We start from the raw sequence: 19833 nt of genomic DNA on the forward strand, positions 1-19833 counted from the left end.
TCCAAATTAATCGATGATCTATGGAAAAATAAAAATAACCGATATCAAAACGTGCAAAAGTTGTCCTAGTTCTACTGTGTTCCTGTAAATAGTCAGGACGCTTTCACGATGAACGTTCTCGAATGAATATTGCAAAAGTATTCACTCGTATTAATTTTCTCCATTTTTTGAATATATTTTTCTTACAAATTGATGATTAATTAACGAGAAACTCACTTTATGATGCATGAGATGCAGCATAATTATCAACCTTTTCTCTCCCTCACTGTCACCACATTAATTTCATAAATTTAATAAATTTATCATAATGCAATCTGTTAATAAAAATATTCCAATATATTCATTAATATATATTCTACATGTATAACTTATTTGCATTAATTTGCATGCATGACAGTGTAATGCATTATGTCAACTGCAGTCGTTGCGCAAATCCGGAGAAACGATGCATGTTGCATTGACGTGCTACACAAAGTTATTGCCGCATTTTCGTCGCCTCGTCGTCTCCGGTAACGTTCCCACTAACTCTTGATTATTAGGAGATTGTGCGAACAACAAACGATTAAGCTTACTTGAGGCTTACCGACTATTACCCGACTTTCGCTGGCATTTACGAAATACGACACTTGTGCACCCTTGTGTATGTACTTTGCGGTATTATAGATTGCGCTTGACTTGAAACGTTGCAGATTATCACTCCTTCTTGACATATTTAGAAACATTAATGTGTCACTCATTAAACTCAAAATACACACTAAAATATGATTGTATTTAATACGCTGCAAAATTGCAACGCAACATTTCCTGCATGTTTTCCGAAATTGGTATTAATACTGGCGTCGGAAAGCCCAGATTAAACTGCATATACAATATAATAAAGCATGCATTGCATTGTAGTATCCAATGGAATGCAAATGCGAATTGTTGATGCAAATTCTGAAGGTAATAAAGCCATAGTTGGAAAGTTCAAACATTTTGTATGGAATATTGTTTCAATTTCCTCGTAATTCGAATTAATAGAATACACATACACATTCACGTGGGAAAGCAAAAGCAAGAATTCTCGCGCGATAAGTTAACAAAACACAACTACACCGACACACACACACACACACACACACATACGCACACAGATCACACGGTCCGTTAATTTTATTTGGGAATACATCACTTTCTATTAATACGATATATTTAACACGTAAAATTGGCTGCGCGCCAGAACATTGCGAAATTTATCGACTCTATCTGCGAAATTGATTACCTCTTACTCCCCCCCCCCCGCATTTACAGATAAATGAGAAAGTTTCTGCTTTAGTCTTTTATCTATTTAACACAAGCGATATATGTGTTGGATTCAAAAGCAAAAACTTTGTGTACGTATAATTAATATTTTAGTTGTTGCTTTTAACTGTCTCTCTCTCTCTTGTATTCTTCCAACATTCGTTGTAGAATATATAAATATTTTTACTATATTTTACAAAATGCTTTAAAATGAGAAAATTTAATGCTTAATTTAAGCCTCTTAATACATCGCAATAGTCATCATTCTTATATATTATTATAAAAATCATCTCATTTATCATCCTTGTGAATAAATATGTGAAATATATATTATTTTTTTATTTGCGCAATGCGAGACCGAAAAATTACTAAAAAAGTAATAAATGGAAGAATAAAAAGTACGATTAAGGTTAACTTGTAAATCGCGAACGTAGAATAGAATTTTAATGATATTAATTTAATATTTAATATTTAACATTAATAATATTAACATGTTCAGTTGTGGCTCTAATTTTTTCGTTTTGTCCGCGATTGAAAGAAATAAATTTAATCGTTTTTCTTTATTTTAGAGAAAAAATGTTTTTACTTAATTTCATGATATAATAAAAAAATAACGTATTTGGTTTTGAAATATATTTTAGTTTATTACGTGATTTTGTGTGTGATAGCAACTAGGAATTTAATATAAAATACATACGATCCATTTTATATGCTTATAACGAAGCAAAATTTCACAGAGATATGTAAAATCAATATCTCATCGACCTACTAGTTGTAAGAGAATGTCGCGTGTTTGTCACTATGGGGTTTGCTTAGCTTTATTTATACGACATGCCGTGATTCTTTAGAAACTCGTTTGTTGTGTGTTAAGGCAATCGCCCTCACTCTGATACTCGGCAGCATCATCGTCGGGACGGTGATAGGCAATATTCTTGTGTGCGTGGCGGTGTTCCTCGTTAGGAAGCTACGGAAGCCGTGCAACTACCTGCTGGTCAGTTTGGCGGTGAGCGATCTCTGCGTGGCGCTTCTGGTAATGCCGATGGCGTTGCTATATCAGATATCGGGCAACTGGTCCTTCGGCTCGCTCACGTGCGATCTCTGGGTCAGCTTCGACGTGCTCAGCTGCACCGCCAGCATCCTCAATCTCTGCATGATATCCGTGGACCGGTGAGTAACAAGTTAATCGACTCTGACGGCTCCCTCGTCTCTCCTCGATATATCCGGGTATTCGGCTAGTCACGGCTCAAGTTTCAGATTCTCTCGAAAATCGAAATCGCTCCATTGATTAAAGCTCTCTCTCTCTCTCTCTCTCTCTCTCGTCGGATACACCCTCCGACATCGCGGAATGTAAGATAATGTAATACAACACGCACGATCACAGGCGAGCAAATCGACGTGCGGCTCGTTCGTCGGTGAGGGTTAGTTGCTGTCGACAGCTCCGGTTAATTAACCGTGATTAGCCATCCCCGCGTTGGTTATAATATTGATGGTACAAGATAAAGCGGTTAAACGCGATCAACAATGATCGACGTTGACACGCAGCGAACTATCCCGTATTCGTTGGCGTTATTAAAATTTTTAAGCGCCAATATCGTGAAATTATTTATTTTTGTATTTTACAAAGCCACATTTCTGCGAAATTAACGTAAGCGCGTTTTTTTTATATTTCTAGTATTTTTTTCATCGTAAAATATTTCTTTCTTGAATTTGTCGAAATTATTTGATTTTATTGTTATTATTTAAATTTTAAGAGACATCTAAAGATTGAATAACGAGTGTTTTTGCACATTAACAGTACGCGGTGATTGATCCGGTGATGAAGAGACCAATCCAGTAATCCATTCGGCCCTTTGCCCGATTTCATGCTTATTTCGTTCTGTCCTACTTACCCCAGCAGCGGAAATGTCATCGTTCGAATATGCGGGTTTGAGCCGGGCCCATTGTACATTACCCTACTTACACGAATGCGCGACTGACAGTTTGTCTTTCTCTTTCTCTTTGTATTTCTTCGCCGTCAAATTTTATTGCAGATTCGTTTTATCCGCGGCACGACTGAAATAGTTGTACAACAGCAGAAAGCGAAACGATAACCATTCTCCCATTCTGTCGGATTTAAATTGCGCCATTGTTTTCCGCGAATACTACCGTGAAATATTTCCCAATCTTGTTTCCGCCGTTTGAACTCGCTAGTTGGTTAATTGCTGCGCGAAGCATAGAACCTCTTCCCGATCCTTTACGAGACTTACACGCCATCGTCGACGGTTGTTGTTTATACACGCCGAAATATATACAAAGGCAAACTAAGGGAGCGAGAACAATTGGGTTTCGCCTTCGACGATCTCTTTATTTTGCCTACTCAACACATCCTACACACAACATATCTTATCGATTTTATTTTCCTATTTTGTTAGCTAGTATATAAACGAACGTTCCCCCTTCTTTCTCTTTTTCTCTCTCTTGTTATCTCTCTATGTCAACATTCTCCTCTGTATGTCGAAGATTCTGGGCCATCACAAAGCCGTTGCAATACGGAGTTAAGAGGACGCCGCGACGGATGATCATCTACGTCAGCCTTGTTTGGTTAGGAGCTGCTTGTATCAGTCTGCCGCCCCTTCTGATAATGGGAAACGAGCACACGTATTCCGAGACCGGGCCCTCGCACTGCTCGGTCTGTCAGAATTTTTTCTACCAAATCTACGCGACCCTTGGCAGCTTTTACATACCGCTGTTTGTCATGATTGAGGTCAGTATGCTCTTATTTATATAATATTGACTTAATTATTTCATATTTATTATATATTATATATTATATATTGTAAAAGATTAATTATTATTTTATATTATTTTGATCTCATAAAATCTCACGTAATTTAATTATGAAAAATTAATTAAATATAAACTTTTTTTTTATTATTGTTAATAATCTTAACAATCGTGTCTTTTTTTATATAACTAGATAATATTTATATTTTCTTATATATCTAAAAAAATATCTAATAAATGATTAAATGGATATAAATAAATTGTTATTATAAACATAAAATATTCATATAAATTTTTATTAAAATATGAGTTGTGATTACAACTTACATCTCAATCTGTATGTATTTATTTTATTATCGTTGAAATAGTGTGGAAAACTGTAACTGTAATCGTAACATTTTGTTATCAAATAATTGAGGCAATAACAAGTTAAAACAATGTTAAACGAGCTTTCTACACCGTAGAGTGGCATTAAAACAAAGTACATATATATATATATAATATATCTTTCTCTGTATATGTTTAAAATCTGTTTTCTGATTCTCTCACGAGAGAATACCTGATATGCATAGTGTTGCGGCGTCAGTACCATCTACTCGAGTTAAGGCGGAGTTAAAGAGTTAATACGATTAATCATCGTATCCTGAAACTTTACATTGCAAGCTACATACGCGAAGAGTTAACATTCTCTCGACGGAGATATAATTTTACAATCGAATCTACCGTAACGAGATAAAGTGCGCGTATGCAAACTAAAAATTACATTACAGATAGAAAAGCAATATTATCGTTGGAAAAAAAAAAAATTTGAATCTTTTTATGTATATATAATATTCTTCTATATAATATCTCCTACAAAAAGCGGTGTGTGTATAAATACTCTAAAATATACTTTGAAATTAAATGTTATTTAAAATTATGCTAATAATTGTAAATAAAAATATATTTCCACACATACATATATATATATATATATATATATATATATATATATATATGTGTGTGTATGTATATATTTACTATAATATTCTAAATTATTTAAATTTCAATTTGCTGTGATAATTTACATTCTACTCAGAATGTAATTCTTGACATTTGATACAACAGCAGATAATAATAATAATAAGATTTCCGCAAAAATATTCTAGAAATCATTCTTTAATTTAACAAAGAGTTAATGAACAAAAGTGCAAATGCAATTAAAAATGAGAAGATTCCTGTTGACTTTGCTTGCGAAATCCTCAACGTGGATTAATTCATAGCCGATACAGCCGAGCGCAGTTGTTGTGTTTCATTAATTCATATAAATACGATACGAACTTTCCTTCTTATATAACTCTCTCACATATAGTACGTATCACGAGTTGTGTCTGTATGCGTGTATGCGTGTATGCGTGTATGCGCGTGCAAGCAGGTGTGTGTTATCGATTCTGCGATTATCCGGAAAGATAAATTCATCGCGCGTGCAATATTTTAGCGAACTAAAAGAGTCACTTTCGATCCCCCTAGGCGAAAAGGTCGAAATGAAATTACACAATGTAAACTAAATGGCACCTGCGGGAGAAAATTATTTCGCGTTGACGGACAACATTAACACATTAATGATCGAGTGATTCGTACGAGATAATTCGTTATTAAGGCGTAATTTATGCCGTTATTACATGCGTATATTTTGTTCATGCGCGCATTATTTGGCACGTTTAAATATTTATCGCGGTGGATCGTGAGATGTTTAATATTCAACACTTTTCCTTGAAAACGCGCGCGGTAGCTAGAAATTTTGTTACCGCCCATAATAACCTAACCCGGGAATCCACACAGGCAGACAAACTCCAATCCGACATTTGAATAAATTCATATCGAATAAGATCGATGAATTAGCATAACATCGCGTGCTACATGTTTCTAAGTTTGTTCGTTCTCATACGGATGTGACAGCATTAATATTATCGTTTAATAAGTCACTTCTGGAAATTATCTGGTAATAACGAGAAAAGAATGCACGTATAATATAATATATATATATATATATAGATATATTATTAATTACTTTAAAATCTCCAGATACTTCGTCGCAACGTTATTACGCCGTTGGCGTGGCGTAAAATTGTTTCGTCGTATCTCGTGACAATTTCCAGCTACGGTAATTTATCGGAGCGCATCGTCGTGTTGTCCGTTATTTGCATTACTCGTTGTACGCGCGCCGGCTCTTTTATTCACCACGAAGGAAAAGTTGCATGCATAAAATATACGGAGGGTTCGGGGAAATTCCGTCGCACGCGCGTTACACGGTAAAATTTGTGTGATTACACACCCCGTAACTGTTATATATACATTCGCTCGCGAATTAAAATATATATATATATATATATATATATATATATATTCATAAATATATCGTTCTCGTTGAGCGCGCAATCGTATAATGCAATATCTCGTATAATGAAATCTCGCGTGTAACGCGATCGCTGTGGAATATGTATCCATCCCAGCATCATCCGTGATACTCACGTTGACGCGCTCCTATCGTCGTAATAACATATGTATATATATCGGTCGTGTTTGCTGTTGTGCGAGTGTTTCGTTGCAAGTAGTATTCCTTGCGACAAGCTCGCCCTGATGCCATCGCGCGCGCGGTAAATTAAGCGACACCGTCCCTTGGATATGGCGGCTAATTGAATTTAAGACTCCAACTAAGTAAGACTAAATGGACCCGTCTCGCGACCGTATCTCGCGCCGAGTTGTAACCGGCTTGTCGTTAACGATACCTGAGAGATTGTTACTGACGTTAATTGCCACATCGAACTACGCAGCTTCTCGACCTTCTTAGAAGGAGCTTGCCACATTCACTGCAGCAACTCCTTTAACAACCCAAGACGATCAAACTCTCTCTCTCTCTCTCTCTCTCTCTCTCTGTGTCTCTCTCTCTCTCTCTCTCTCTCTCTCTTTCTTTCTCTACCTCTATCTATCTATCTCTCCGCCATCGATACTCTACAAGATAATTTCTTATCGAGACGAGATAATAATGTATATATATATAAAAAGTGCGGCACGGATTAAAGGATCATTAATTGTGTGTCGCAGGTGTATTATAAAATATTCTGCGCCGCGCGCAAGATTGTTTTGGAAGAGATAAGAGCGCAGCTTCACCTGGAGGTGCACTGCCATCTCGACATGGAGCCGCCGATCGCGCAGCATCCGGTCGCACCTGCAGTGAACCGTCAATTAAATTCTTCCGACATGCAGACAAATCAGGGCAGCCCGCCCGTGAAACAACACAGAAGTTCCAGCGCGTCTACCACGGTAAGTAGCAGTCCCCGAAGCAGCCTTTTAATCGATATGAAGAATGTCGCAAGAGACAGTCACGCGTTTTCATCCCCTGGCATAAATTCATTTCGCGTTGGCTTCCGCGTCGGAAGAATTAAGATTGATATTTACTTCGAGGGCGAGAAATTGAGTTAACTTGGAAAATTTTATAATAGAAAATTTTGTAAATTCTGATTTTTTTTTATCGTCTCTCTTCAGTTCATTTTTTTTTCTTCTTTTCGGAATATTAATTCTGCAACATATACAGACTATTTTTTTTCCTACCAGTATTTACAATATTTTGCAGATTTGTGGTAAACTGATAAAAAATATATATATATTTAAAATGGTATATCTGTTTCGGATGACAAACTGCAATAAAAAAAAAGTCAAAGAATACTATGTTACAAAATATTTTATATTTTATGTCACAAAATATGTTCAAAATAAATTAAATTATAAAATATTTTGTAAATTATTAATTTTTTGGCGACTCTATTTTAAAAATTTTATAGCAGAATAATTAGAATAGATTTATGCCAAAAAGATTGTCCTATTTAAAAAACTTGAAATGATTATGATCTCTTATCGTTACAAAAAAAAAGAATTTTTAACTAAATTTTTTACTAAAGTTTATTTATTTTTTTTTTTTAATAAAGTTTTACTACACGTTCAAAACAAATATTGTAATTTTATATATGTATCACATTTTTTATCAATTTATCGCGCAAATACGTAAAAAATTGCCGATACCATTAAATAACCTGGATGACATATTAATTTTATATATTTTTATTTGTTTAAAAAAAAGTGCATCCAAAATTGATTAAAACCGAGAATTTGATAATCTGTGTGCATAGTGTTAAAATTATAACATTAAACATTTTAATTCTTCTTACATCGATCTGTAACCCAGGACTCTAGGAAAGTGCGTTATATCCTTCTGGGATATATCCTATGTACATACACGTGTAAGGACACAGATCTCCTTGCTTTAACGCTTGACGACGCGTAGATGCATCGACGGCACTTCAACGGCTTTTCCCAAGAGTTTCCGAATCCCAAAATTATTAATACACCTAATGCTCGTCGCTTAATGCACTTTCACGTTAGTTTGGTAAGGGTCTTGTCTGTGAAAGGGCGTGAAAGAGCCGATTTACCTTGTCGTCGTCGTCGCGGTCTTTGCTTTCCCGAACGAGAGCACGATCCTACCGATCGTGTGTCCCGATATTTCTGCATGCTGGTGCACGATCCTCCTCATCGTTAAGAAGCACTTGAGCGCACCCGATACGGCTCATTGATGGGATCGGAACGCGTATCAGCCGATCTGCGAAAGCGAAATCAATTCCCCTCCAACGCAACGGATTATACCATGATATTCGCAATGATATTAACGTGATACTATCGCCAAATATATATATGTATATTGCTATAAATTATAAACGATTAATATTTTACAATAAAGCAAATTTCTAATAAATTTTTCATAATTTTCAATTTCTGATTCTCTCCCAATTTATCTTACAATTAGTATATGTTATTATTAAAATTTTTAGAGTGTATTATATAACTTTTATCTTCCATCTGATCCTCTGCATTTTGTGATGTACTAAAATAATCATTTTAAATAATTTGATCTTTTGATTTATCTAAAAGTAATATTTAAAAGAATACATATTTTCTCTCATTAAAATTTAATGACATAGATCTTTCTCTTTTTCTCTCTCTAAAACTAAAAAATAGCATATATTTAATGAAATATATACGTCACAAAATACCACAACCATGTTTCCATAAAATATAATACATTATACCCGAGAACGATATGATATCTACATATCGCAACGATCGATGTTTACCCAACACAACCGCCAACATTTTGCACGCGTGACGTCAATTCGGATCGCGTGAACTGTCGGTTATTCGAAACAGTCAGCCAGTTGGCTGCGAGTTACTACATGAACAACAACCGCATGTTTTTTCCGCAATCGAATCGACGTGCCGTAAACATGCATTTAAACTCTATTTATTTTTCTCTTTCTTTCTCTTGATCGTCGTTTACACCACTTTAATGGCATTTAATTTCTGCAAAAGCTCACTTGCTTGAATTAGAAAAACAAAGATCCTTTGACCTTTTAAATTCGTATGCAAGATCGGCCAATTGCAGAAATAATCGAATTACACGTGGAAAATCGTAATGAAAAGTCAATCGCGTTTCGCGAGATTGTCTCGTTAATTAAAAGCATTTTTTCGTTACTGAAAAAAGGCCAAATCTTGCCGAATGAAAAACACAAGAGCCAGAAGCTGCGACAAAATTCCAAGTCGTGTGTATTAAGGTTTACGAGAGCTTTTTAAAAAATATCTATCGACGTGAAATTCGATAGTTTAACTTTACCAAAAGCTCTCGCCGAGCTTTTGTTTGGACTTTATTAGGAACGGTGTCGGAACGGAGGTGTAACTTCCAACAACTTCAACCGAACAAACTCAATGCACGAACGTAGAATAGATTTCGAAATAACGTCCAACAGACTAGGACGCCACATTTTACAATCAACCTTGCAATCGAATGCGATACGCGGACCTGCCAAAGATATTTTCTCCGTAAAGTACAATATATACACGACTGATATCTCTAGAGAAGCGCATATTGCGCGAAAAAAAGTTTCGTCAAAGTTCGAGCCTGTATTACTTAGTATCGAACATGTATACATTGTGTGTGTGTGTGTGTGTGTGTCAATCTAATTTACAATTGTAAGTTATAATAGATAGCAAAGATGCATATATCAGAACGTACAAATAATTTTATTATTTTGCTACAAATAATTTAAAATGTTATAAACATGATGTTGCAAAATTATATATATTATAAAATCGAAAGAAAAGGCAGAGCATCTGATTCGTAGAAATATAAGTCTCAATTTTTTTAAATAATTTAATTACGTGAATTACTTTATCAGTGAGCAATACTGTGTAGATTTCAATTTAATATTTCTAGTTATCCTTTAACGCATTAAAGATAAAAACGTAAAAAAAGGTTCAGTTTTTTTTCTTCGACTATTTAAGTTGAAGAAAAATCGTGACTTCAACATTGATCGAGAAGTCCGAAAGAATGAAAAGAGTAGTGGTGACAGTTACGAAACACTCTACATTCATGAAGAGAAATGGAGACTCTTCATATCGCAAAGTAGTGGAAGATACGGGAATTTCTCGGCTCTGCTACGGTAATACACTATAATAATACATTCACAAATACACAGAGAAAGACTCTGTGAGTAGCGCATAACTTACAATGCAGAGAAAATGCAGTTATATAGATCGAGAGTCTCAAAGTTGCCATTCATTCAATACAACTCGAATACTCGAGCATTACATGTTTTCTTTCCAATATATTTCTGATTCTTCATTCTGATTCTTCAACACAATATCTCGTATCTGTCTCAAAATTTACCTCTTTGAAGAAAAAAAATAATAAATAAATAAAAAATTTTCATCGTAGATAAATTTTTTTTCCGAAAAGATGCATTAATCTTGTGTCTCCTCTCTCCCGCTGTGTGAAAATTAGCTCCGATATCTTGAAAGATGCTCTTCGTGAACAACTATCAAAAGTGTCGCGCGAGACACGGACAATGACGCGATAAAAGTTAAATGAACTAGTGAAAGACGTCCCTGAAAAAATTGATTGGATGGCAAACAAGTTTGGAACTATAATTTCATTTCGAACCATTGGCTATCGCACAGGTCACAACTTGAAATTGCGATGCGCTACAGAACGTGACTTGATCAGATCACAAAACGATTCGAGATCTCCAGCTCAAAAGTTTTAATTTATTTTATTTTTTTTTTTTTATATATTAATATATCTATATATTTTTACACTATTTCATTTTTTTATATTCTTGAACTTGTATGTGTAAACTTATCTTGTGTGAGTTTAAAATTATTTTTGTATATTTTAATATATAATTAAATATATTATTAAATGTTATTTATGGAAAGAACAACCGCGTTTATAATGCTTTACATTAATTATTTATTTTTAAATAAAAGTATTTTATTTTCGCAATTATGTGTTTATGTAAATATAACTCGCTCTATCTCTCTGTCTTTCGTGTACTGTATATTTCATAATTTTAAAAATAACGTTGCACTTTGAAAGGCATTAAAATTTTAAACCCGACCTGTATTTTCCCCGAAAAACGTGATGTTTTATTTAAATTATAGCGTTTACGGTAGTTAAAGGTAACACACAGTTGATAGACTTTAACATAATATTGTTACAGACGATGATAGACCGTGAATTAAAAACTGATCTCGTTTCGAGTAACGAGTATATTAGCGACGTAAAACGACGATAGCCAACATACACGGAGGAAAACAAATTGACGCGCGCGCATAGTCTTTCTCGTGCATGAAATATGAGACTTTATCGTGCGGCGTAATATAAAAGAATTCATTCTATAATGACAAGCTGTGCGCGCGTGTGTGGAAAAAAAAGAGATTGAGAGAGAGAGAGAGAGAGAGAGAAGCAGATTTTTCTCTATAATACGCTACATATCGACTTTCATATTTCGTCTGTCAAAGAAACACACAGTTCACCATTGAAAAAGTACGCGTATGGCCATTGTATGCAGACCGTAACGATCAGTATTACGATCGTTTACAATTGTATTACACAACATAAAGTAAGATAAGGTGAGCGTTACTGATCGTAATATCCATAATTCGCTGTTATAAAAATATATCGTTGAATCGAGAGATACAGTCAATCAGTTTACACGGTACAATATCCACAAGTATTTGAACGTTTATTCGATCATTCTCGCTTGATACGAATAAATAGCTTTGCGGGGAAAAAAATTAATTATAGAAACTTTCGTTTTTCTTTCTTTTTTTTTTTTTTTTTTTTTTTTTAAACATAACACCATTTTGCTTAAGAGCAAATTCCACCGTCCGTGAAAATGGATTTTCACGATAACTAAAACGATAATGTAAACTCGCCGTGGGCGAACGCGATATTCCAAGCGATATTCCAAGCGCTAAAATGCCATTCTCTCCACATGCGCGTGTAAACTCTCGCCCGTAAAATATACGAAAATTTTTGCAAAACGCGACACTAATTGCGCAACTAAAAGCGGAGTGAAAACACTCTGGCAATGTCCGCGGCGTGAATGTAACATTAATACGTAAAACGTTTTGTCTTCAATAGCACGGGCGTTGCAATGACGGGGCGGCCCTGAAAATTTATCGCCATAATATTAACCGTCGTTCACCGTTGAATTAATATCTCACGCGCTACATACGCGCCTAACAAGAACCGCCATATAAATTGGCCGTCGGGCTACCGAAGTTAGTAATCGCGGGTCCGCAGCTTACCCGAAATCAGATTAAACCGTAAAGTCAATATTATAGCTTGTACTACTACTCGGCAGGACGACAAAGAGAGACAGAGACAGAGATAGAGAGAGAAGAGGTGGCATTTATATATCCGATCTGAAGCTTGATAATCGATGGCCGAGATAATGAGAGGAAAGTCTGATGGACAGTGGTCGTTAGTATCGGCTTCTACTTTGATTTATCCCGCGATTTATCAGCCGCGCTGCTGAATAGTTCGGAAAGGGACGACACGATAGTCCACGAGACTCCAGGACTCCGAGTTATACAGTTAAGTATCATCGGGATTACTGTATGCAGATAAAAGTCATAGAACAAAGAGAGAAAAAATGAGAAGGAGATAAATTTATAAGCTGCATTTATTTGAAAAGTTCTTTTAAAATAAATTAATTTATCTTTGAAATTTTTTTATTATCCTACAAGTAATTAAAAGTGTAAAAAAATTTTATTACATATAATGATATTCTTAAATCGAAAAATATATATCAATTATTATTCAAATTTATTATCATATGCGAAAAATATTCTAAATTCAAAATGGCAATGTAAAGGAAATGATTTTGAAGTCGCAAGTCGCAATATGTACGTATATTATTCCAAAGATAATCACGCGCGCGTGGAGACAAATTTATTTACCAAATACGGGATTATCTTTGCGTATGTTTGCGCTTATTACTGAGGTTTATACGGAACGTGCCACGAGTATCATTATCTGCATCCAAATGCTTCATTACTGCATCCGTTATATGTGGATACTTTAAAATGTATCTTCAACAACACTCACGGGAGTAAATCTCGGGTACGATTTGTATCCGGTCGGGAATAACAGAACGCGCAGCGACGATACGGTGTTCCCAAATGCCATTAACATTCGCGCTGGTCCAAAGGTAAATGCGTGTGAGCGTGTAAGCAATTTTCAATATTAACGGCACGGTATATAAGCAGAGTAGCGAACATCAGGATTGCATCACGTATCTGATATGCGCGTAGTACCTATATGTAATATTCGGGAAACTTATTATGTTGCTTTAGTATAAGACAGTATTCTAGGAAATTTCAAGAAGATTATATGTTTTGCCAAAATCTAAAGTGCACAACATAATTACAAAGATATATATAGAGAATTTAATTGGATTCAAGAGAAATACATGTACCTTCTAATAAGATGAATATGCAACAGAATAATGTACGAATAACATACGCAAACGTACGTGTGTAAAATAAAAAACAAAAAAAAAAACTTTAATTTAAAACAATTATCTAACTAAAAGAATTTTAAAACTTTTTTTTTTCGTAATTTTTAATACATATAATCGCTAAAACCCGCGATTATTAGTTGAGAGAAAATTTTAAATCGTTTACCAATGTCCGTTCGCGTAAACTGTTTTAAACTGCACTTCTTTAAAGTCTCATTACTGAAAAAAACAGAACGCGCGCACTAGTTCGTCATCAGTTAAATAAGACGGATAAAATCCGCCTGTATGTACGGCGTCAGGTTAAGACGGTGTTTTCAAACTTTGCGAAAATGTCTCCCGCGATGAAAAATATCTCATTATACGAGCAAATCCACTTAAATGGTAGTTACCGTTGCGTGTAGTACCGAGAAATTAAAAATGTCTCGTCATCATTAAAACATCGGGAAAAGATGTAATTTTTTAATGGACGCTCTCTCGCGCAGCGCTTTTCAACTTACAATATATTTGTATCGCCTCTCTCCTTTTCTCTCTTTTCATTGTGTAACTTTATACATTTTTATTATAAGAATATATATTCTACATATTTTATAAAATTATTCTTAATAATTTGTACATATTTTCATAGCGCAGTATCTATATCGCTTTATAAATATATATATTTCGCATTCCAGAAAATTTTTTTTAAATTCCCAGAATGTCTCAGAAATTTATTCTACGTTTTATCTCATTCTTCCGAAAAGAAATTTATAGTTTGCGCTAGAAGAGTTTACGCGTTGCATTATCTCGTATTAAAATTCTAAATTATACATCTTTGGGCAGTATTTGGCACTCGGTAAATGCCACCTCCCAAATATCACTACACGTGGATGAGAGAGAGAGAGAGAGAGAGAAAGTACTAATTGCGGCCGGTTTTGCTTTGCGAATTTGCATACCGTACCGCGCATTTAACGACGCAGTCACCATGCACGTGTGATGCAATCCGGATGGGCGACAACAACAAAAAGAAAATCATTGGCCCAGTGTCGGATATACCGGCGCTATTCCACGCATTGTTTACCATATAGGTAACAAACAATGCATTAAAACGCGACACAGCTGACTGACTTTCCAACGAAAAGCGATTTGGTTCGCGCGCGCGCGCGCGATGGTATAATCTCGCGTAAAAATCGTTGAAAAGCTGCAACGTTATATAAGCTTCTTCCTCCCCTGCTCCTCTCACTCGTAGCCTATTTAACCTAAATGCGACGATGATGCCGCATAAATCGAGCGATACTCGAATATAATATCGGCAGGCGCGTAATCCACCCATGCATGAATATCGCATCGCGGGAAACTGGACTAGATAATGGGACAATTGATGGATATCGATAGATATCGATTATAACCGCATAGCGCTTGTGTTGACGAACGGTAGTATTTGTATTTCCAATAATTTCAACTATTAGAGAGAGAAAGAGAAAGTCATTTTAGTATTTTTAGCTTCTATCTATATCGAGAATATTTTAGTCGGATTGTATAAATACATTATAACGACTTTATAAATGAATTTATTACGGTAGATCAACAAAACAATTTAAAATAGCGAACGTTGGCATTTTAATCGGATAATTCGGCCGAATAGCGAGATCAAAAGCATGAAAAACGATTCAAAGCTCAATCTTCCGTAATTCCTTTCAAATGAAGTTTTATACGGTTCTTGAACGTGCAAGATTCTCGAAAGTTAAAGGCAATAATCTTGATTATACCGTTTCTTTTTGCATTACATGGATGCTCGAAAGTTGCCGCTATTTTAAATTTAATTAATGACTGTAGATCGTAATAAGAGTCTCACCCCCGGGTAGAAATTACTAACTGACACAAGCATAACCTGTCACATCGATACACACACAGGGCGAAAAGAAAGGAGAATGACGAAGATAGCGTGTGAGAACGAACGGTCGATACGAAGAGAACGAGAGTGGTAGTATATCTCGTGTGACGCGTCCTTTGTTGTGAAATAACACCGATGACAAGCACGAAGGCAAATTGACATAAGTGTAAAATACGATCGATTTTTACCTCCAACGCCCACGGATGAAAAGCCACGTTCCTCCACAATATTCCGTGCTTATATAGCAAAAATAACTGCCCCATAATATTATGTATACATATATCGCGATATTCAAATATTATTTTGCAAGAATATTACTTTTTTAATTAAAATTTAAAATTTCAAAACGCAAACTGCAATCATGGAATTAAATTTGTCACTTTTTTTTTTCTTCTTTAATCAAATAAATCATTTACAAATTAAAGAAATAAAAAGTACATGGTTATTCCGAGTAGCAAGATCATTGAAAGAGATTCTCGACCAAGTACTACTGTATACCGAGAAATAACACCGCAATAATTGACTTTGCAGTCACGTAAGCTCTAATTTTCGGGGAAAAACACGCAAAAAGATGTGAATGCGGCAAAGAAAGGCCATAAATGTTCCGAGAGTTCGCCACGAAACGATCAATCAGTGTGCCTCGGCGTCTAAACTAAACACACTTTAAATTACTTCGACCTTCGATCACGCTTACAACCGCGCCTTCCAAAAATCACGAAAACTTTTTAACCTACAAATTTATTTGATGAATAATATCACGTTATCTTCACAAGACAATTACCAATTTCCTCAATTTCGTCTATAATATTCGCGCTCGAGAAACATGCAAGACATATATATATATATATATATATATATATATATATATGTAATTCAAAGTGAGAAAGGGGGAGGGAGAGAGAGACCTTGTTCGCAAAGCCGGGATTGGAATATTAGACACACCGAATTGAATACGTGACAGCGTCATATCTAAACTAAAGCGAGCTTCCACCCTTCCTGCTGTTCTTGCCGCGCGTGAGTAATTAGTACACATTGACACATATACACATACATTGATTTGCGCAACGTTACGCATACAGATATTCATTCTTTGCGTCCTTAGTACCAATCAATAAAGATTATTCGCAATTTAAAAAGACAATAATATATTATTACTGTATTTATTTTTATTATATTATTAACGTATAAATATTAATTATATTAATTTAAAATAAATTAAGCTTTCCATTCGCAAATCAAACAATGAGATTACAGCAAAGCTTTCGCGAGACAAAGGAATCTTATTCAGAAACAAATAATGTTGTCTGAATAATCGGGTCTGAAAATAATTCAACCAAGATGTATTATTGCTCGGAAAAATTATGATAGAGCATAATGTAGTTGACGTAAGGACTAGTAGGCATAATCGTGAGATTGATGATTACAGGAAAAAATAAAATATAAGAACATGGAAAAAATGGCACGAAAGAAACAATATTGATGTTGTTGATTGTATTTAACCGATTAACATTGACTATAGACATTCGAAAAACATGTACGCTCTTGTGACAACGATTCGATGTTTCATCGCAAGTTTCAATTAAAAAAAAAAAAAAAAAAAAAAAAATATATATAGGTTTGAAATTTTTTTCGGAGCAAAGAATTTAATTTTGTTTCTAGAAAGGTAACAGCAATTATATCTCGCACACTGTTACTACTGTTATTTTCAATTTTTCTAAAAGTAATTGATATATTATAATTAAATTTAATTTCTTTATTTTAGATTGAAAATAGTAAATTGCCTCAGAGCACAAATCAAGGTTAATAAAAGAATCAATCGATTCGCGTATTAATTCAAGAATAGATTTCAGTAATCTGGCGGTCTAATGGTAGGTCAGCGATATCGGTACCATGTACGTATATACTTTCAGGAATAGCGATAGGGAATGGTGATGCGCCGCATGTGATAACGCTATTGATAACGAGACGCAATAGTAACTGTTACTTTATGCCGTCTGATCGCGAAAACTCGATTGGATACCTCCCGTCAATCTAGCATCATCATGAGAAATCAACTTGACATGACGTTTATAGAGTAATTATGCACTATTTTATTTCCAATTTATCTCTATTTCTCTTTCTTTTTCTCTTTCTCTCTCTCTCTCTCGTCCATAATTTAAAAAAAAATATAAAATTAAATAATACAAGACTTTTTTATTGTAGGTGTTTAAGTGTTGTATTATTTTGCAAATTTAATTCTTTATATATTGATATGTGCAATATAATATTCATAAATTCTTAAGATTACCTCGACATTATGATAAAAAATTTAATACTGGTATGACATGCAACAGTAAAATTATAAAGCACAACGTTGATTTGTAAAATATAAATATATCCAAATTAATTATGTATGTATATACAACAATGTCCAAAGTAATTAATATTTGAGTAGGTAATTACTGCGCACAATCAAACTTTTACTTGTTTAAATAAATATCTAACAAAAGAAATTAAAACAGGATTCTCAGAATTAAAAGAAAAATTGTTTTAGATATAAACTTACATGAGAGATATGATAGATAGAAATTTAATTCTTTTAAATAATATAAAGAATGATATAAATCTTAAATAATGTATTAGAATATTTTAGATATATTTATATATAATATAAAATTACTATATTATTCTATAAATATTTTTCTATTTTATATATATAAATATATATTTCAAAATAAAATTTAAAATATTTTATGTATGCTATATTACAACAATGATGTAAAGTGGGTTACTACCGCGAAAATAAAAGAGTGAGCAATTAATTTTATAAATAAAATTATTTATTACTCACTCCACGGTTGGTTCGCCGTCGCCTGGGATGGCTTCCTGGGCCTTCTTTTTTTTTCTCTTGTATTTGTCTTTTTCTGCTTCTTCGTAGTACTCGTTATACTCAACACTCACTCGCGAAAAATATTGTTAATTACAACCGTATGCGTATACTAATTATTAAAATACGATAGTCGTACAAAACTTTACGTAATACTCCTGACGTATTAATTGAACACAACGAGCATTTCATTTTATATTAAGTTGTAAAAACATGAAAATTATAATAATTACACGAAGCTGCAATTCGCTCGGCATTAGAGAAAATCAAGTGGCCGAGTTCACACAATGATATCTGTGTTGCCAACGCACTCATATTTTACCACAATTTTATCTTTCATTATATATAATATAATAAATGATATATATAAGTTAAAATGAAAAATAGATATTCGGAGAATGCAATATATAAGAAGCTATTATTGCTCTGTCGACTCACAAAATCACGCGACTGATTTCGATGAAATAACTTACTTAAAATATACATTTAGATACATCATCGATTGCTTGTGAATTCAAAGTGTTTTATTAACGCTCGAGTTAAATGGTTTTGTATTCAATTAATGTCTAAAAATTGCGAGAATGACGTCGACAATTTTATCGTGATACTGCGTATTATCACGCGATATTACAATGAGTTAATGGTTTGTTGAAACGCGATAATCATGAGAATTAATTAGTCATGCGGGTTGATAATTATTAGAATTACATAGAATGATCGCGTTTGGCATCTGCTTTTCGTGAAAGTATTTCAAGAGATAATACGATGATATATGGAACATCTCGCGATACGTCTTCCTCGCTCGAGTCTCACGACACGAATGATAAGGTCGCGGCGGCCTGTAGGTCGTAAGCAATAGCGCGCTGCGTCATCAAGGTCGCATACCTTAACGATTCGCGCGCGTGTGTTATATTACAATAATATACGCAATATATACATGTTAACGTACTACAAACAAAAATACTTGCGGAATTCTTAAATATTACCAACTCCGAATATCTATTTTAATTTTAACTTATATCCACTTATTTGTATTGTAATGAAAGATAAATGATGGTAAAATGCGTGCGTTTTACAACTTGTTGACAACACAGATAACAATTTTGTGAATTTGTTCCGCACAATTTTCCAGTGCCAAGCAAATCGCAGTTTCATGTAAT

The 19833-nt window shown here is 34.3% G+C and overlaps 2 protein-coding genes across 7 annotated transcripts in view; one reads left to right on the forward strand and one right to left on the reverse strand.

Annotated features, from left to right (window-relative positions):
* Crz (corazonin) overlaps positions 1–19833 on the reverse strand; it is a 167281-nt gene that overhangs the window by 98017 nt on the left and 49431 nt on the right. The gene's annotated exons all lie outside the window — the stretch shown is intronic.
* The window catches only part of 5-ht7 (5-hydroxytryptamine receptor 7), a 104203-nt gene that overhangs the window by 46411 nt on the left and 37959 nt on the right, over positions 1–19833 (forward strand). For all 6 annotated transcript variants that reach the window (XM_072894041.1, XM_072894042.1, XM_072894043.1 and 3 more), the window contains 3 exons: positions 2153–2448; positions 3781–4024; positions 7129–7347. In XM_072894041.1, the coding sequence (XP_072750142.1) occupies positions 2153–2448; positions 3781–4024; positions 7129–7347 (759 nt within the window). The remainder of the gene's footprint in view (positions 1–2152; positions 2449–3780; positions 4025–7128; positions 7348–19833) is intronic.

Source organism: Anoplolepis gracilipes, chromosome 6, assembly GCF_047496725.1.
Source record: "Anoplolepis gracilipes chromosome 6, ASM4749672v1, whole genome shotgun sequence".
Classification (NCBI taxonomy): Eukaryota; Metazoa; Arthropoda; class Insecta; order Hymenoptera; family Formicidae; genus Anoplolepis; species Anoplolepis gracilipes.